General features: G+C 43.4%; 1 protein-coding gene across 3 annotated transcripts; it reads left to right on the forward strand.

Moving 5' to 3' along the window:
- HSPD1 (heat shock protein family D (Hsp60) member 1) lies at positions 1–13302 on the forward strand. Of its 3 annotated transcripts, none has more exons than XM_010336473.3 (12): positions 1–85; positions 1222–1397; positions 2562–2814; positions 4420–4502; positions 5051–5146; positions 5551–5644; positions 7076–7244; positions 9585–9684; positions 10484–10729; positions 11224–11398; positions 11686–11864; positions 12678–13302. In XM_010336473.3, exons 2-12 carry the CDS (start codon positions 1224–1226, stop codon positions 12828–12830), a joined length of 1722 nt encoding a protein of 573 aa, XP_010334775.2. In that variant the 5' UTR covers positions 1–85; positions 1222–1223; the 3' UTR covers positions 12831–13302. The 3 variants fall into 3 exon arrangements, with proteins under 3 accessions (XP_010334775.2, XP_003925742.2, XP_074255413.1); XM_003925693.4 differs by lacking the exon at positions 1–85 and adding an exon at positions 190–302; XM_074399312.1 differs by lacking the exon at positions 1–85 and adding an exon at positions 1111–1132.
- Positions 13303–20879: the final 7577 nt, after the last annotated feature.

Below are 20879 nucleotides of genomic sequence, written 5' to 3' on the forward strand. Positions count from 1 at the left end.
CCGGAAAGTTCTGGAACCGAACGCGGCCCGGGAACTAGCCTAAGCTGGCGGGAGAGGGCTGAGCGCGCTGGCCCACACTGCGCGGGTAGGGCGGGGCGGGGCTCGTACGCCGGGCGTGCAGATTGCAGGGCCCGGGCAGACGGGAAGGGGGTGGGAGCCTCCTGCACACGCGGTGCCGCGGGGCGGAGGGAGAGGGGGAGGGAGGGGACACGGGCTCATTGCCGTGTGCGCCCAGCATTCTGTCCCACACTCGCCGTAGACGACCTGCTTTTCCGCGCGCACGCCCTGCCGCCGCCCCGCAGGTACGAGGCCGCCCCGCGCCGCCTCTCCACTGCGCCTGCGACCCCACGAGAGGGCCTTCCTCCGTTGCGTTCCTGCCGGAGGGTGCCGACGACGATAGCCTGCACTTCTGCGCCGCAGGCCCAGGCCCGCGGGTCCAGGCCTCGCGGGTCCATGCGATTCCATCACGTGCGACTGCATCTTGGACCCAGGCTGGGCGCAGGAGGGACAGCTTTGATGGGGATGGAATTTGGGGGATTGTAACCACTTAGGCCCGCTGGTGCAGTCTGCATCTGGCTGACTTCAGGGAACCCAGGAGGGTGGTGTCCGCGAGGGAACCGCTTTTTCCCCCTGCAGGCTGCTGGGTTACTGCGTTTCCATTCTTGACCTTGCTGGGGGCGTTCGGAAAAAGAGACACGTGGACCCGAGCGGAATGGGCCGGGCTGCTACCCCCAGCATCGCGGCTTTGCAGGCTGCTCTGATACAGTGTAGCCCTGGGTGGATACGTAGAGACACTTTGCTGAGCGGCTTTTTGCACAGTCAGGAATACTTTTAACTTCCCTTGTCACTCGGATTTGTAACTTGCTTTTCTCCGGCTGACTTGGTTTCTTAGGGGCCACCTTTGGAGTGGGTCTGCCGTCAAGGCCGTTTTCACGGTGAAAGATTAACTCGTTATGAGCGGCAAGGATAGGTGGCCGGGGGAAGGAACTGCATGTGCTTTGTGCTAGTGCTATAGGTCAGGCGCCGGGGCGGCCTCTTTAGCTTGCGCTAGTGGCTGATGTTCGTTATCTGCGGCGCCTTCAGTCGTCCAGGCGTAGAGGCTGGCGGAGGTCAGCCAGGCTCAACATCTCAGGTGGTTTTCTCTGTTGCACGGGTGGGCATGTTTGTGCAGCAGAGCACCACGGGTGGTAGTACTGATTATTTATTTGCTTCCATTCCCAGAAATGCTTCGGTTACCCACAGTCTTTCGCCAGATGAGACCGGTTTCCAGGGTCCTGGCTCCTCATCTCACTCGGGCTTACGCCAAAGATGTAAAATTTGGTGCAGATGCCCGAGCCTTAATGCTTCAAGGTGTAGACCTTTTAGCCGATGCCGTAGCTGTTACAATGGGGCCAAAGGTATCAGTATATTTATTTTATTGTAATTACAGTATTATTAATAGCGTTTTACTCACAAATAGTCGCACTGAACTATTGAACAGTACTTTCGTATCTGTTCTTGGGATAACCCAGCTTACATGTAAGAGTTGTGAAGTATTTGTTAACCTTTCTTTTCCTAGGCATGATCTTAAAGCTTAAAGTGTTTCAGCCAGATTTTCAAAAACTATTTTGTACAATGCGTGATGTAATCCGATAGTAACTCATAGCTCAAGGTGGATTCTTAAACTCGAGGTAGATTTGCTTGCCTAAGTTAAAATTTGGATCCTTTCCCAGTAATTTATGCCAAGTATAGAGGGAAGAGTTTACCTCTCATAATACCTCAGGTATGTGCTTGTAGGTGCTTTTGTTTGCCCGTTTATTGTAGTAAAATATACACAACATTAAATTACCGTTAAGTGTGCATTTTGGGGACATTAATTACATTTATGTGGTGCGATCATCGCCACCATCCATCTCCAAAACTTTTTTATGTTGGAAAATTGTAACTTTGTGGTCATTAAACAGTAGCTTCCCGTTCTCTCCTCCATCTCAAGATGCTAGATTCACCTATCGGTTTTCTGCTGTTCTCTTGTTCCAAAGCATATTTAAAATCAGTCTCATTTAATAGGGTTAATATTTTGAGGAGGCCTTTGAAGTGGTGTGCAATGAAGTGGTGTTCATTTAAGTCTGAAGACAGTTCAGATATTAAGTGATCCAAACAACTGCATAAAATACAACATTTACACACCTCACAAATGGAAAGTAACAGCTTTAGTTCAAATTCAAAACGTGGCCAATAACTATTTGTGCCATGGTTGAGGTTTTATGTTGAGTGAACCTGGAAGAGCGTACTGCTTGCCTTGATGGTCACATCACTTTCAAAGATAACAGGCACTAACCAAAACTTAATCTCCTAAATTACCTAATTTGCAATTATGCTTCTGGCAGAGAAACAGATCATTTTGTCTGTTGACAAAGAATATCGATAAACTTGCCCTTGAGATTCATGATGCGAGACTGGTAAAAACGACAGAACTTAGGTTGAGACTTTGAAGTAGTTGCTTTATTATGAAAACTGCTCATTTTTTAACATGTAAATAATCCTTAGGGTGTGTGTAATTCTGTAACTTTTTTTTCTTCTAGGGAAGAACAGTGATTATTGAGCAAAGCTGGGGAAGTCCCAAAGTAACAAAAGACGGTGTGACTGTTGCAAAGTCAATTGACTTAAAGGATAAATATAAAAATATTGGAGCTAAACTTGTTCAGGATGTTGCCAATAACACAAACGAAGAGGCTGGGGATGGCACTACCACGGCTACTGTACTGGCACGCTCTATTGCCAAGGAAGGCTTCGAGAAGATTAGCAAAGGTGCTAATCCAGTGGAAATCAGGAGAGGTAGGAATGTCTGTTGTCACTACAGTGTTCTAAACTTCAGTATGCTTTAAGGCATTAATTTCTTGGACCTAAGGAAAGCGTTTGTTACTTTAGGAAATTGATTCTTCTCTCATTCCTCCTCTTGGCCTAGAGAAATCTTAAACTGAGTTTTCCTTTAGTTAGTAATGATTGAATGCCTGGCTGTGTGGTGGGTACATTTTGATGTTTTACTTAGTTAATTTGTTTTGCTTTTAAGGACAGTCTTGCTCTGTAGTCCGAGCCAGACTGCACTGGCACAGTCATAGTTCACTGTAACCTCGAACTCAAGCAATCCTCCTGCCTCAGCCTCCAAGTAGCTGAGACTACAGGCATTCACCACCATTCCTGGCTAATTTTTAGTTTAGTTTTGTGGAAAGTAAGACTAAACTGAATCAGAAAGTAATGTTTTCCACAATTTATTTTTTCTTAGCACACGCTGTGTTACTGGTTTGTGTTTTGTTAGTGCTTGTAACTGGAGTGTAACTTAACAGTTTGCTCCTCAGCATGAGCTTCATGGCACTATGAAGCTCATAAATTTTAGTCCCATCTTTGTCATTTATTAGCTGTGTGCTAAGACTTGTTTTTCCTATCACCAGAATTGCCATGTTTATCTAGAGTATGTTAGGGTCCAAACCTGGAACCCTCTTGAGAGTCAAGGGTGGGGGTGCTATTGATAATTTTTCTGTCAGAATTGGCATACTGACATTACTACAGTACTAATATATCATTACCTCATCTATTTCAGTGTTTATGGGTCAAGTGAATATACTGCACTAACAGCAGTTTTACTGTAAATCACTAACAGATATTAAGGTTAATTAAGAGGACTTCCCAACACCTTGCATTGGATTTTTTTTTTAAGTATATTTCTCAAACAGGAGAGCTAGCACTATTCTCAGTTAAGCAAAATGAGACTGTTAAAACTAATGTAAAACAAGTATTTTGTTAGTTCATAATACATACTAAATTAAGTGAAAGAATTTCAAATAATTGACACCTGTAGAGACATAGTCACAACAAATTCCTGTCTTTTAACTATGCTTCTTGTTGAAAGTAAGGGAGTGTTAACCATTTTGGTCCTTTTTTTTGCATCATCTGACAGACATGAAAAGTGTCAGGGACCCTGTTGGAAACGGGCAGCAAGATTGGGTTAGAATGATTTGCATAGGATGAGTTCAGTGGAGAGACTCTTGAAACTATACACATCTATCTACCTTGTTTTAGTCCAAGCATAGGTACCTGTAGTACGGCTGCATGGGAAGCTGAGGTGGGAGGATCGCTTGAGCCCAGGATTTCAAGACCAGCTTGGGCAACATAGTGAGACCTTATCTACAAAAATAAAATAAGCTGAGGATGGTGCCTTGAGCCTGTGATCTCAGCTACTCCCTTGAGCACAGGATGTCAAGGCTGCAGTGAGCCATGATCTGTGCTACTACACTTCAGCCTGGGCGATAGAGCAAGAGCCTGTCTCAAAAAAAAATTTTTTTTTTAAGTCATTAAAATATTTGTCATGAATCTCAAGATTTCTACTTGACATAGAAGCCGTGAGAGAAATAAGCATTGTAATGACATATATTGTTGAACTAGGTGTGATGTTAGCTGTTGATGCTGTAATTGCCGAACTTAAAAAGCAGTCTAAACCTGTGACCACCCCTGAAGAAATAGCACAGGTAAGGACTTAATATGTTACACTTTTTAAAAAAAAAAAATTAATGGCGTGTGTGATTTTTTTTTTTTTCTTGATCACACCAATAATATTACCCAATCATCAGTATTAGACTCATTTTTTTCTTACTGCTAAAACATTTGAAAAGAATGTTGACCATAATGATTGTCATTTAGTTCTACATGTGGTTGTCATTTTAGTTCTGCATGGCTGTAAATGGATTTGTATGATTGAAAATGTTCTTACCCATTGTCAAAGGTGCATAAGTTTTGTCAGTTTGTAATACCAGATTTGCCATGTAAAAAGATAATGAAGTCAGCATTTTAAACATATTGTTAAAAGAATAGTTTTATATATCATATTCCTCAAAACAGTGTAGTCATATAATGAATCAAAAAAGAGCAAAGAACCAGTACTTCATGAAAACTACCATATCACAAATTCCCCTTTTCTCCCTGGGATGTAAGTATCAGTTTGGAAGTTACTAGGAAAAGATGAGGGAACTGACTGAGGACACTAGCCTTACCTTTTAATTCAACTTGACTATTTCAGGTTGCTACAATTTCTGCAAATGGAGACAAAGAAATTGGGAATATCATCTCTGATGCAATGAAAAAGGTTGGAAGAAAGGGTGTCATCACAGTAAAGGCAAGTGTGTTTGTGTTTTTAAAAATAGTTTGAATGAGTTATCTGATGATCAAAACTGAATTTTCCAAGTAGAAAAATTCTATGTGTTTTAAATACGGTGCACTTCATTTCTTTATATGTGGTCTCAGCACATGTATAGAACAAAGTGCTTAATGTGTTTTATGTGAATTAGCCTTTGCTTTGTGAAATGAATTCATCCTAACTTAAGTATTGTCTAGCCATAAGAATTATTTAAATAAGCATTTTTAGGATTTTTGCAGAAGTGAAATTGGATATTCTGGGCTTTTTCATATCCTAGCCTATATCCCTTATGACCAGAGGGGTCTGTTTTTATTAATTTGGCCTGTAATTTCACGTTTTGTGTTCAATGAAATCTGTATACCTCCTTCTTTGTCTTTTCATAGGATGGAAAAACACTGAATGATGAATTAGAAATTATTGAAGGCATGAAGTTTGATCGAGGCTATATTTCTCCATACTTTATTAATACATCAAAAGGTAAGAATCTTTTAGACAGAGTCTCATTCTCTGTTGCTCAGGCTGGAGTACAGTGGTGTGATCTTGAGTTACTGCAACCTCCACCCCCTGGGTTCAAGTGATTCTTGGGCCTCAGCCTCCGAAATAGCTGGGATCACAAGCATGTGCCACCATGCCTGGCTAATTTTTTAATTTAATTTAATTTTTATTTTTTCTTACTTATTTCTTCATTTTGAGGCAGAGTCTCACTGTCACCCAGGCTGGAGTACAGTGATGCAGTCTTGGCTCACTGCAACCTCTACCTCCCGGGTTCAAGCGATTCTCCTGCCTTAGCCTCCCAAGTAGCTGGGATTATAGGCGGGTGCCACCATGCTCAGCTAATTTTTATATTCTTAGTAGAGATGGTGTTTCACCATGTTGGCCAGGCTGGTCTCTCTAACTCCTGACTTCAGGCAATATGCCCACCTCAGCCTCCCAAAGTGCTGGGATTACAGGCATGAGCCACCGTGCCTGGCTACTTTTTGTATTTTTAATAGAGACAGGGTTTAGCCATCTTGGCCAGGCTAATCTTGAATGCCTGGCCTCAAGTGATCTCCCTGTTTTAACCTCCTGAAATTTTTTTTTTTTTTTTTTTTTTGAGACGGAGTTTCGCTCTTGTTACCCAGGCTGGAGTGCAATGGCGCGATCTCGGCTCACCGCAACCTCCGCCTCCTGGGTTCAGGCAATTCTCCTGCCTCAGCCTCCTGAGTAGCTGGGATTATAGGCACGCACCACCATGCCCAGCTAATTTTTTGTATTTTTAGTAGAGACGGGGTTTCACCATGTTGACCAGGTTGGTCTCGATCTCTCGACCTCGTGATCCACCTGCCTCGGCCTCCCAAAGTGCTGGGATTACAAGCTTGAGCCACCGCGCCCGACCTCCTGAAATTTTTTAAATGTACTCTCCTAACACGTGTCAAACTGTGGGTGTTAGTTGGCGTCATCCTCCAAAAAAATAGATGTGTGTATTCCAAAAGTTAATGCTAAATGAAGGAAGAAAACAAACTCACTGGTCACCTTTTGTTTTTGAGACAGAGTCTCACTTTGTCACCAGGCGCCAGGCTGGAGTGCAGTGGCGCAATCTCAGCTCACTGCAGTCTCCGTCTCCTGGGTTCAAGCAATTCTCCTACCCCAGCCTCCCAAGTAGCTGGGACTACAGGCGTGCGCCACCACACCCAGCTAATTTTTGTATTTTTTAGTAGAGATGGGGTTTCACCATGTTGGCCAGGATGGTCTCCATCTCTTGACCTTGTGATCCGCCCGCCTTGGCCTCCCAAAGTGCTGGTATTACAGGCATGAGCCACCGCGCCTGGCCTGGTCACTTTTTAAGTGTGTTGGAACCTTGGTTTAGCTTTTCATTTAAATACATTGCAATCATTTTGTGTATTTTTGAAATCTTCATTATTTTTACAGGTCAGAAATGTGAATTCCAGGATGCCTATGTTCTGTTGAGTGAAAAGAAAATTTCTAGTGTCCAGTCCATTGTACCTGCTCTTGAAATTGCCAATGCTCACCGTAAGCCTTTGGTCATAATTGCTGAAGACGTTGATGGAGAAGCTCTAAGTACACTTGTCTTGAATAGGTAATAGGCTGTGGTATTTGATGAGTTATATTTCCGGGTGAAAGACAGAATTATTTGTATTGCTGTTCGCAGTCTCCATTATGTGTATCTCCACATTTGATCTCTTTGGGTTTGTATCTAGAATTGTATTTGTATAAATCAGGTATGCTCTGTGTATCCTCATGATTGTGTTTTTGAATGGGACTCCCCAGTCTTTACTGTTTTGCTCAGCTTTCTCATAGAATAGACTAATTTAGCCCATGGGTACCTTTCTATATTTTGCAAGTGTTTACAGTTATTTTGAAGATACGTAACTGAATCTTGTTTTGTTTGTTTGAGATAGTCTCACTCCTCACTCTGTTGCCCAGGCTGGAGTGCAGTGGCTCAATCTCGGCTCAAGCCTCCTGGGTTCAAGTTTGAATCTTGTTTTTTTAAGGTTTTTCTGGTTAAAAACATACACTTTTTCAGAATATTATTTTGGTTAGAATAGTGAAGTAGTAAACAACTAACATTCTAAACAACTCAGATGGGCCAGGTGGGTGGATCACCTGAGATCAGGCGAGATCAGCGTGGCTAACATAATGAAACCCTGCCTTTACTAAAAGTACAAAAAATTAGCTGGGCATGGTGGCACGTGCCTGTAATCCCAGCTACTCGGGAGGCTGAGGCAGGAGAATTGCCTGAACCCAGGAGGTGGAGGTTGTGGTGAGCCGAGATCGTGCCATTGCACTCCAGCCTGGGTAACAAGAGCGAAACTCTTGTCTCAAAAAAAAAAAAATTAGCACGGCATGGTGGCCTGAGCCTGTAATCCAGTTACTCAGAGGCCGAGGCAGGAGAATCACTTGAATCTGGGAGACGGAGCTTGCAGAGAGCTGATACTGTGCCTCTGCACTCCAGCCTGGGCAACAAAGTGAGACTCTGTCTCTAAGTAAATAACTCAGACATAAGTGTATTTCACTATCAAATATTTTTATTTATTTTGAGGGACAGACTGTCACCCAGGCTGGGCTATGGTGGCACGATCATAGTTCCCTGCAGCCTTGAACTCCTGGAGTCAAGCAGTCTTCCTGCCTCAGCCTCCCAGGTAGCTGGGACTACACTTGCATGACCATATACTTGGCTGATTTTTAAATTTTTCTGCAGAGACAAGGTCTCAGTATGTTGCCTAGGCTAGTCTTAAACTATTGGTGAATCTCAAGTGATTCTCCTGCCTCAGCCTCCCAAAGTGCTGGGATTACAGGCATGAGCCACTACCCCTGGCTGTGACCAAGTGTTTGTTTTTCCTTATTTGAAATTTGAAGTATGTCAGAAGCAAGACTTTTCTCTCTGTTTTGCTATAGTAGAAGTGCACACATTAGCTGGTATGTTTTAGACATTACTTACACATGTGGCTCTGACCCAAAAGCTCTAATGAGCCTTCTTACCCTGGAATATTTTTCTTAGCTTGGATTTGCTTTTTTTCGAGGAATTAAGTAAAGACTTGAAGACATGAGGCCAGAAAAAAAACAAGCCTACAGAGTTTTCATTAGGCCATTTTATTGCCAGTTGAAAAATAGGATATCCAGTTTACTTGACATAGAGCTTATTTCTCTAATTTTTATTTGGGTCCTTAATAAAATAGACCAGCTGTCTTAAAGTTTGAACATTCCTTCTCTTTCACAATCTGCTTTCAACTGGATATTTGACTGCACATACTTAGTAATTATTGTTTTTCTACCATTCATAATAGTTATTACTGTATCCTATAACTTACTGGGATATGATTTTTAATCCTGGGTCCAGCTGTTCAACTGGAATGTAAGGCCAACAGTTTATTTTTTTTTATTTTTTGAGACGGAGTCTTGCTCTGTCACCCAGGCTAGAGTGCAGTGACGCGATCTCACTGCAACCTCCGCCTCCTGGGTTCAAGCGATTCTTCTGCCTCAGCCTCCGGAATAGCTGGGATTACAGGCACCTGCCACCACACCTGTCTAAGTTTTATATTTTTAGTAGAGACAATGTTTCACCGCGTTGGCCAGACTGGTCCTGAACTCCTGACCTTGTGATCTCGCCTGGCCTCCCAAAGTGCCGGGATTACAGGCATGAATCACCGTGTCTGGCCAGGCCAGCAGTTTATTAAGAAGGTAAACAGATAAGGATTAATATAAAATAGATTAATTTATAAGTCTAGATTAATAGAAAATAGCCGTAACTGTCTCAGTTCTTTTCTGTCTTAATTTGATCAAAAGTTGCTAGGAAGAAAAAAAAAAAGGTGGGGGGCTGGGAGTCCTAAGTAATCTAAGTAGTAACAGAGCTTGAGATAAATTCAACAGATAGGCATTTTTATTTCATTTAAATCTTATTATCAACTATTCTTAACAGGCTAAAGGTTGGTCTTCAAGTTGTGGCAGTCAAGGCTCCAGGGTTTGGTGACAATAGAAAGAACCAACTTAAAGATATGGCTATTGCTACTGGTGGTGCAGTAAGTAAAATAAATGTGATAATGGCTTGCTGAATGTTTATTAGATACTACTGCTGTCTGTTCCTGTTGGCTCTTTTTGAGGAGGGGTTGGATTAAGTTATCTTTAATTTGCCGTGAGTCTGGCCTCAGAATGGACTTTTTGACAAAATCTGTGGGGCTGGGTTTTTTTTTGTTTGTTTTAGAGACGGTGTCTTGATCTGTCACCCAGGCTAGAATGCAGTGGCATGATCTTGACTCACTGCAGCCTTAACCTCCTGCAAGTGATCCCCCTGTCTCAGCCTCCCAAGTAACTGAGACTATAGGTGCAGTGCCATGCCCAGCTAATTTTTGTATTTTTGGTAGAGTTGGGTCTCATTATGTTGCCTAGACTGGTCTCAAACTCTTGGGCTGAAGCAATATGCCTGCCTCTGCTTTCCAAAGTGCTGGAATTACAGGCGTGAGCCATCAAGCCCAGCCTGACTAAATCTGTTTTTAGTTTTGAAAGATAGAGGTGTGTGCTAGAAATGATGTAGGACTTAGGAGTCAAGGCCTAGTCCTGGTTCTGCCAGAAAGTGTGACCTTGGAGTTTTTTTCTCAAATAAGGCTAATAATAACTGCCAGAGTTGGGAGAATTGAGAAGTTGGAAATGCAGTGAAAGACTGTACTCAAGTCTTGTTCTAGAGTAACAGTGATCTTAAAATCTCTCATTTCAAAGAAATACAGTATTTCAAGAGGATTGTTTTGCATGATATATTAATAAACTTGGCATAATGGCAGAAACTGTAACCTACAACTGGTTTACATTTAAATCTTTTTGTAGGTGTTTGGAGAAGAGGGATTGACCCTAAATCTTGAAGACGTTCAGCCTCATGACTTAGGAAAAGTTGGAGAGGTCATTGTGACAAAAGATGATGCCATGCTCTTAAAAGGAAAAGGTGATAAGGCTCAAATTGAAAAACGTATTCAAGAAATAATTGAGCAGCTAGATGTCACAACTAGTGAATATGAAAAGGAAAAACTGAATGAACGGCTGGCAAAACTTTCAGATGGAGTAGCTGTGCTGAAGGTAAGATTCATTATATGAATAAGTTTCTTGGGTTCTGAGTCCAAGAATGATTCCCTAGTAGTACCATGGAACTAAACAAATATTTGGGGAATTAACTTCATTTTGGATTTTTTTTTTTTTTTTTGGGGGGGACAGAGTCTTGCTCTGTCACCTAGGCTGGAATGCAGTGATGCAATCTCGGCTCACTGCAACCTCAGCCTCCTGGATTCAAGTGAATCTCCTGCCTCAGCCTCCCAAGTAGCTGGGATTACAGGTGCTTGCCACCATGCCTGGCTAATTTTTGTATTTTTAGTGAAGACAGGGTTTCACCATGTTTGTCCAGGCTGGTCTGAAACTCAAGTGATCCATTTTCCTCAGCCACCCAAAGTGGTAGGATTACAGGTGTGAGCCACCATGCTCACCCCAGAATTGCTTTTTAAGTAAACTGCTTTTAAATGACATGTTAACATATTGGATGAAGAGGCCATACTAATTGGAATTCTTTTCATCTTTAGGTTGGTGGGACAAGTGATGTTGAAGTGAATGAAAAGAAAGACAGAGTTACAGATGCCCTTAATGCTACAAGAGCTGCTGTTGAAGAAGGCATTGTTTTGGGAGGGGGTTGTGCCCTGCTTCGGTGCATTCCAGCCTTAGACTCATTGACTCCAGCTAATGAAGATCAAAAAATTGGTAGGTAAAAAGTTACCTTTTAAATGAGTTGGTGGCCTGATTTTAGTTTTTCTTTTAGAATAATCACTAACAGTCTCCTAAATGAAATAGCACTTCCATTTCCTGAATAACAGAAGTGGAATAGTGCTAATGTCAGACCTAAACATGCATCACATTTTTTTCAGAGGAAATGATTCGACCTGTAGAATTGTGATTTTCCTACATCAGTATCCTCACAAATTATAAATGTGTTATAATATTTACAAATGAATGTATTGAAATTTTGCTGAAATTTATTTTTTTTGTAGGTATAGAAATTATTAAAAGAACACTCAAAATTCCAGCAATGACCATTGCTAAGAATGCAGGTGTTGAAGGATCTTTGATAGTTGAGAAAATTATGCAAAGTTCCTCAGAAGTTGGTTATGATGCTATGGCTGGAGATTTTGTGAATATGGTGGAAAAAGGAATTATTGACCCAACAAAGGTAAATAGTTGAACACTTTCTAAAAATTCTTTTGTTGTTCATTTTATTAGTATATCCCCACATCCCAAATCTTTGACTTTGTCACACAAAAAAATACTCTAATAGCAGTAGCAACAGCAGTAGGACTTGTGCCCATCAGCAATTCTCATGTAAATCTCCAGCACTTAAATATGTATGTATGTATTTTTTGGAGATGGGGTCTCATTCTGTCTCCTAGGCTGGAGTACACTGGTGCAATCTCAGCTCACTCTAACCTCCACCTCCCAGGTTCAAGCCGTTCTCCTGCCTCAGCCTCCCAAATAGCTGAGATTACAAGTATGTGCCACCATGCCCGGCTAATTTTTGTGTTTTTAGTAGTAATGGGGTTTCACCATGTTGGGTCAGGCTGGTCTGGAACACCTAACCTCAAGTGATCCACCTGCCTCAGCCTCCCAGAGTGCTGGAATTACAGAAGTTTTCTTTTCTGTTCTGTTTTTTTTTTTTTTTAGACGGAGTGTTGCTCTGTCGCCTAGGCTGGAGTGCAGTGGCACAGTCTTGGCTCACTGCAACCTCCACCTCCTAGGTTCAAGCAGTTCTCTGCCTCAGCCTCCCAACTAGCTGTGATTACAGGCTTGTGTCACCACACCTGGCTAATTGTTGTGTTTTTAGTAGAGACAGGGTTTCACCATCTTGAGTAGGTTTCCCACCCGCCTCGGCCTCCCAAAGTTCTGGGATTACAGGTGTGAACCACTGTGCCTGCTGGCCAGAAATTTTCAGTAAGTCTTGTCGTATTTTACTAAGGGAAAACTAATGTTTAATTAATTTTTTTTCTAGGTCGTGAGAACTGCTTTATTGGATGCTGCTGGTGTGGCCTCTCTGTTAACTACAGCAGAAGTTGTTGTCACAGAAATTCCTAAAGAAGAGAAAGACCCTGGAATGGGTGCAATGGGTGGAATGGGAGGTGGTATGGGAGGTGGCATGTTCTAACTCCTAGAATAGTGCTTTACCTTTGTTATTGAACTGTGACAGGAAGCCCAAGGCAGTGTTCCTCACCAATAACTTCAGAGAAGTCAGTTGGAGAAAATGAAGAAAAGGCTGGCTGATGTTTAAGACATCACGATAACCATCAGTTACTGGTTTCAGTTGACAGAATACATAATGGTTTATTGCTGTCATTGTCCATGCCTACAGATAATTTATTTTGTATTTTTGAATAAAAAGACATTTGTACATTCCTGATACTGGGTACAAGAGCCATGTACCAATGTACTGCTTTCAACTTAAATCACTGAGGCATTTTTACTACTATTCTGTTAAAATCAGGATTTTAGTGCTTGCCACCGCCAGATGAGAAGTTAGGCAGCCTTTCTGTGGAGAGTGAGAATAACTGTGTACAAAGTAGAGAAATATCCAATTATGTGACAACCTTTGTGTAATAAAATTTTGTTTAAAGTTAAAATTGTGTTAGCCTTTCCATTACCTAGAAGCTAATGAAAAATGAAAGCCAGTGCAAGGGGCAGGCCAGCATGTGTGTAAAACATTATCCTACCTATGATATTTTCATGTTTCTCTTTGTTGCAAACTGAACTACATCATTCCATTGATAATGGGGAAGGACAGTTTCGATTTCTTCTGTGCAAGGATGTAATCTCTCCTGGAGCTGTAAAATCTGGGAGGCTGGAAGGAACTCTAGCTCCTCAGCTTGGCCTTGGGGCTGCTGCTGCAAGCAAGGCATTGAGGGAAATATTTTTGCTGTCCTTACCTTGGACAGAAGTAGAGAGAAAAAGTCTTGTCATTACAGATGAAAAGTCAGCCGGGCGCGGTGGCTCAAGCCTGTAATCCCAGCACTTTGGGAGGCCGAGGCTGGTGGATCACGAGGTCGAGAGATCGAGACCATCCTGGTCAACATAGTGAAACCCCGTCTCTACTAAAAATACAAAAAATTAGCTGGGCATGGTGGCACGTGCCCGTAATCCCAGCTACTCAGGAGGCTGAGGCAGGAGAATTGCCTGAACCCAGGAGGCGGAGGTTGTGGTGAGCCGAGATCGCGCCATTGCACTCCAGCCTGGGTAACAAGCAAAAACTCTGTCTAAAAAAAAAAAAAAAAAAAAAAGATAAGTCAGAATCACTTCCTAAACGAGGATACTTTTGGCTTTCGTAATTTGGTTGTGTTTGTGATACAAAAAAAAGATCTATTTGATAGCACAGCAGGGTGAATATAGTCAGTAATGATACATTGAAAAATAACGTAATTGGATTGTAACAAAAGATAAATGCCTGAGGGGCTAATGCCCCATTCTCCATGATATGATTATTTCACATTGCATGCATACATCAAAACTACCCACAAAAATTTAAAAAATAAGGGAATTGGTCAGCAAATGAGAGGCAATTGAATAAAAGATATTAACAGAAGAAATTTTGTCTAGAATGTACTTAGCCCTGTAAAAGTGGCAAGCAAGTAAGCTAATGAATAAAAGAAATCTAGAGAGATGGTTTGCATCTTAAGAGGCCAACTAGGTTATCAGAACAGGTAAGGCATAAGAAACACCTGGACTTAGTTCTTATTAGATAAGGGAGAGTAATAGAAGACTTCAGAGATTTAACAGGAGAGAAAATTGTCAAGCGTTTGCTAATGCGTTAGATACCAAGATAGGCAATTTTAACCCTCAATGTTAGGTTCGGGATTATTTATTAAGCCTATGCTACATTTATGTAAACTGAGCCTCCGTAAGTCTAACAGCCTCAGAGCTATTTAGTGGTGGACCCAAATTTGAATCAGTTTTTATTTAAACACTTAAGCTCTTAACCTAAGAGCTTACTAAGCAGGTTGTGTGCACCTAAGCAGGACCTAAGCAGTTGTTGCCAGAAACCTGAAAGCTGCAGCTAGAGGAATTGAGGAATTCCCTTTTCTTAGCTTATTTGAAAAGGAAAGCACTCAAGGTCACACTTACTGGTGAAACTAGGACTAGACCACAAACCCAAATCCTAAGTCCTATGTCCTTTAATGCCATACTGTTTTTGAAAGTTGAAAACAGATTTAGTCAATAACCGACTCAGGCCAACCAGATCCATGACAAGTTACAGGTGAAAGGGACTTTAATCCAACCCCCACCTCCCAAATACCCAGTAGAAACTTATCTAATTGTGAAAAATGTAAATTTACCTATAAAGTGACTGCAAAAATTCTGAAGATACTCTGGAGGAGCTGGAGTGTCAAGGATTGAGATGGTTACTTAAGGTATCCTTTGGTCAAGGTTAAAGGTGCCAGTGACTGTAGAAACAAACTGCTAGATCCCCTGAGGAAACATGCTCATGACATTCATGGTACCTTAGGAAACCACAGAACACCTCCAGGCCGCAATCAGATGTTGAACTGAAGGAAAAATAGAGCCCAGTGAGATGGCCTGAAATTAAACAATTTAATTGCTTTACTGTGATTTATTTGAACAATGGGGGCCTTTTCACGTCAAAATTTGCAGGAGTTTGTTGGGAGAACAAATGTATAAGCCTGAAAGAAAAAGTGGAGGAAGGGGGAAGCAAATAGTGATCCAATATTTAGCCCTAACCATGGAAATAAACGATCTGCTTGAAAAACAGGAATAATCAAGGGGAAAGGAGGATAGCTATAAAGTCTTCATGCTATTTCAGGAAGAGTTGAGGAAATGGAAGGTTTCTGCTGCACCTGAGGTAGCCCCAGCTAAACTCAGGTATTGGAGAATCCAAAACCAGAAAATTTTTAGGGGATATGACTAAGGGGATATCTTCCTGGTTCTCACAAATATATATATATATATATATATATATATATATATATATATATATATATATATATTTAATACAAGGTCTCACTGTCGACCAGGCTGGAGTACAGTGGCATGATCTCGGCTCACGCCGGGTTCTCAAGTAGCTGGGATTACAGGCACTTGCCACCCTGGGTGACTATGTTTTAGTGGACACAGGGCTTCACCACGTTAGCCAAGCTGGTCTTGAATTCTTGACCTCAAGTGATCCACCCACCTCAGCCACCCAAAGTGCTGCGATTACAGGTGTGAGCCACTGCGCCTGGCCCAGTCTGATTTTCGAAGTTAAATGTGGACCGTCAATGTTGGAGTAAGGAAAGTATAGTGTAATTTGTCAAACTGAAAATATTCACTCTGATTTAGTAACCTTAAATCTTTGACTTTGTCACCAAAAAATGGTCTGATAGTAGTAGCAGCAGTAGTAGCACTTGTGCTCATCACTTTTTTTTTTTTTTTTTTTTTGAGATAGAGTCTCACTCTGTCACCCAGGCTGGAGTACAGTAGCACGATCTAGGCTCATTGCAACCTCCACCTCCTGGGTTCGAGGGATTCTCCTCCCTCAGGTTCAGAGTAGCTGTAATCCCAGCACTTTAGGAGGCCGAGGTGGGCAGATCACCTGAGGTCAGGAGTTCGAGACTAGCTTGGCCAAAATGGTGAAACTCCATCTCTACTAAAAATACAAAAATTAGGGCTGGGCGCGGTGGCTCAAGCCTGTAATCCCAGCACTTTGGGAGGCCGAGGCGGGTGGATCACGAGGTCGAGAGATCGAGACCATCCTGGTCAGCATGGTGAAACCCCGTCTCTACTAAAAACACAAAAAAGTAGCTGGGCATGGTGGCACTTGCCTGTAATCCCAGCTACTCAGGAGGCTGAGGCAGGAGAATTGCCTGAACCCAGGAGACGGAGGTTGCGGTGAGCCGAGATCGCGCCATTGCACTCCAGCCTGGGTAACAAGAGCGAAACTCCGTCTCAAAAAAAAAAAAAAAAAATACAAAAATTAGGCTGGGAGTGTGGGTCACGCCTGTAATTCCAGCACTTTGGGAAACCAAGGCAGGTGGATCACAAGCTCAAGAGTTCAAGACCAGCCTAGCCAAGATGGTGAAACCCTATCTCTACTAAAAATACAAAAAATTAGGCATGGTGGTGGGTACCTGTAATTCCAGCTACTTGGGAGGCTGAGGCAGAGAACTGCTTGTACCTGGGAGTCAGAGATGGCAGTGACCTGAGATTGTGCCACTGCACTTCAGCCTGGACAACAGAGTGAGACTCCTCTCAAAAAAAAAAAAAAAAAAAAAAAAAAAATTAGCTGGTCTTGGTGGTGCACACCTGTAGTTCTAGCTAGTCAGGAGGTTGAGGCTGAGATCAGAGAATCACCTGAACCTGGGGGGTGGAGTTATCCAAATTCTCCAGAAATATTTAACTCTCCAGGGAACTACATTTTTGAAATGAACTCATGAATATTAACAAATTAATGAGACAGACATAGCTTTCTATATAATTTTTAGCATTCTGTCTTGTAAATAGTTTCTATTTATGTTAATAAACAAATCAGGTCAATATACCATAAATAAGAGTTAGGAACCTAACGAAGAGCACTTCATTTCCAGGAAAGGCATCAATTCTCTAAACATTAACATCTCTGAAACACAAAGGACATAAGAACCTCATGATGTAACAGGTAAAACTTCGTTATAAAAAACAAAAAAGGGACTCATCTTACGGGTAAAGGCTCAGCATCACATTTTAACCAGGTTACACATTAATAAGTAACCCAGATCCTGCAACTGTAGCTGGATTAAGATGGTGCCTCTTCTTTTTTTTTTTTTTTTTTTTGAGACGGAGTTTCGCTCTTGTTACCCAGGCTGGAGTGCAATGGCGCGATCTCGGCTCACCGCAACTTCCGCCTCCTGGTTTTAGGCAATTCTCCTGCCTCAGCCTCCTGAGTAGCTGGGATTACAGGCATGCGCTACCACGCCCAGCTAATTTTTTGTATTTTTAGTAGAGACGGGGTTTCACCATGTTGACCAGGATGGTCTCGATCTCTCGACCTCGTGATCCACCCGCCCCGGCCTTCCGAAGTGCTGGGATTACAGGCTTGAGCCACCGTGCCCGGCCTTGATGGTGCCTCTTCTTGAGCTTAGTTAATAAATACCCTGAATGACCAGAAAGGTATAAAAACGACCCTGCCTTTATCTGCTTGGCATGGTGGTGCATGCCTGTAATCCCAGCTACTCGGGAGGCTGAGGCAGGAGAATTACTTGAACCAGGACCCAGAGGTTACAGTGAGCCGAGATCATGCCACTGCACTCCAGCCTGGGCTACAGAGAGAGGCTCCATCTCAAAAAAATAAAGAAAAGAAAAGCAACATTTATTCTCCTCCTAGGGTCTGGTGGAGTCTCCCCATCTTGCATTACCCCTCTGCAAGCTATCTACCTCTGCCCACCCTCCAGATAACTCCACCTGGGAACAAGGAGGGAGGAGAGTTGGAGGCTGGGTGGAATCCTGCCAGCTAGTGAAACCCTGTGGCAGGAAGGTCTATGTGGACAGAGTATACCTTTTTTCTGCCACTGACTGCATGTAAATGACAATGAAATTGCTGGAGTCAGTTGTCATCAGAAGCTATCAGTGATGAAGAACTGGGCCACACAGCCTAGGTAGGATGTGTATCACGACTCTCAGTGGGAACTGAGCAACAGGGAGAAGTTTGTGTTCTTCTTGTTGATTTACCGAAATGTCTTGGACTCTCCTTTTCAACTGGTTCCTCCATTGGGCCCAAACGTTGGGAGTAGGAGACAATATCCCAGGCTCACAAGGGCTTGCACTTTATCTTGGGCACCTCATTGCTTTCAGCCTGTGCCCTTTCTCCACCTTTGCCCTCCCAGTGCTTGTGTGTGGGAAGCCCATCTCAATTCCTGCGACCCATTGGTCTCGAGCCAAGGATGAGCGTCTAGTCTCTGCCATGATGGTGGAATATGAGGCCCTTTCTTACCAGTCTGGTGCCCACCCCACACTGTACCAGACACCGAACTCCTGGACCCCCTCCTCCTTCCCTTTATTCCCTTTCCTTCAGGTCACTTAGCCCAGTGCTGTACCCACCATCACAGAAACCTAAGTGTTTGCTGGGTTTGGGGACACAAGGAAGCCTTGGGGTCTGGAAAAAGGTTGTTCTTATCTAGAGTTCGCCCCCAGACCAGGGGGCTTCCATCCTCTCCACAGATACCCCTGAAAGAGGAATTTCTTTTAGGGCACAGAAGTGAGGACTTGATTTCAACAGAGGCTGGCGATGGTGGGGGCGGGTTGGACTTTTTGTTTTTGGGTGTTTTATTTCCTTTTTTGAGACAGGGTCTCATTCTGCTGCTTTGGCTGTAGTACAGTGATGCGATCTTTGCTCCCTGCAACCTTGACCTTGTGGGCTCAAGGGATCCTCACTCACACTACTACTCAGCCTCCCGAGTAGCTAGGACCACAAACATGCACCATTCTGCCTGGCAAACAACTTTTTGTAACATGTTAGGAGTTAATGTTGCAGAGTTTACCTGTTCACTTTCTGAAGACAGGCGAATATAGTAACAAGGTATTTGTGACAAGCAAATACACTACTAGAAGGGCCATCCACCCCTGCCCCAGCTCAGATAGAGATGCTGAGCCCATCAGTTATTACACGTCTTTGTTTTATTCCATTATAGCTCTTTTCCCTTTCCTGACTGAATTTACAAAAGTAAGCTGCTCAGAAGGCCCTGGAAGTGAGGAAGAGGGGCAAGGAAGGTGACTAGTTACAGAGGATAAGGGTTGTTTTTTTGCCAAAAGCCTAAAGCCTAGGTAGAATGATCTGGATTATCTGGCAGCCTCCTGGATGGAACCTCAGAGTACCTCCTGTGTGAAAGTGTCCCTGGATTTTTCTCAGCCCTCACTGGTCTGCACCTTCAGCCGTGTTGATGGCAGAGAAGATAAGAACTTACAGCCTGTTTCTCACTTGAGAGGAAAACTGGTCATCTGGCTTATTATGTTCACAGTACTTTAAGACTTATTGCCGAGTTCAAAATGAGGAAACTGAGGCCAGTATAAGAAAATGAAAATCCAATTTATTCAGCTCCCAGGCGAGGTTCCATGGTCCTGGGGAAAAGGGCCAGGGAAATCTCGCCAACTTCCTGGGCTGTGGGGGTTTTATGGCTAGGAGGAAGGAGCAACAGCTGGGTGCTCTAATTGACTCCAGGGGAGCGGGATTGAGATGGGCTGGGCCGCTATTGGTTGGCTGGTTGTTGGGCGGGTTTTTCCAGTGGGAGAGCTGGCATCAGCTGGAGCCTTCCAGGGGAGCCCTGTGACAGAACGAGGTGCCGAGTGCAGGGCCTGCAGCTGGGTGCAGAGGTGGGCGTGTCCAACCTCCCAGCGAGGCAACCGGCCTTACATTCCGACCCTTTGGATGATATAGGAGGCTGCTTCTTTCTGGCTACTTCCTGCTGAATAGGGGTGGAGTATGGGAGAAGGGTCAGTCGGCTGGTGCCTTGGTTGGGAGTCAGACATAGGGGTGAAATAGCATCTGGTTTACAGCCACCCTGGAAATTTCCCTCGTGTGGGCCTGTAAAAACCTGAGGGAAAAAAGGGGCCAACATTAACAGAAGGCAATCAACAATGATGGGGGTGATAATAGGGGTCAGCCAGGTAAGCAAGGGGGATTGCCACCAGTTAAAAGACAAGACTGATGCATTTTGCTTCTCGTGGAGGTCCTCTTGGAGGTGATAAAGAGCATTGACATTTTTTCCACAAGGCCTGTTTCATTGATGTAATAGCAGCATTGCTCCTGAAGAAACAGACAGATACCTCCCTTTTCTGCTATCAGCAGATTAAGGGCTCATAGGTTCTGGAGAGTTACCTGGGCCAGTAATGTGATTTGTCGCCGGAGGGAGGCCAGGGAGGCGGCTGACGCCTCAATGGCCGCACGGAGCTTGTCTTCCATTTGGGCAGCTGAAGTAACACTGTAGACACTGGTAGCTGTGCCGCTACCCAGCCCGGTTGCCACTAGAGAGGATGCTAGAGAGAGAGACTACCGACCATTGGGAAGAAAACTGCTCCAGTGATCAGGGGAGGGTGGAAGGAGGGATAGGACTTAATTAGCGGGAGTTTATATGCCAAAGGGTTGATTTGAGATAGACGTTTTGGTAGCATAAGCCGGGGATTTGGTCTTGCTGTTAGGCAGGGCCCGGGTTTACAAACGGGGCTTCTGATTACCCAAACC

This window comes from Saimiri boliviensis, chromosome 5, assembly GCF_048565385.1.
Source record: "Saimiri boliviensis isolate mSaiBol1 chromosome 5, mSaiBol1.pri, whole genome shotgun sequence".
In the NCBI taxonomy this organism is placed as follows: Eukaryota; Metazoa; Chordata; class Mammalia; order Primates; family Cebidae; genus Saimiri; species Saimiri boliviensis.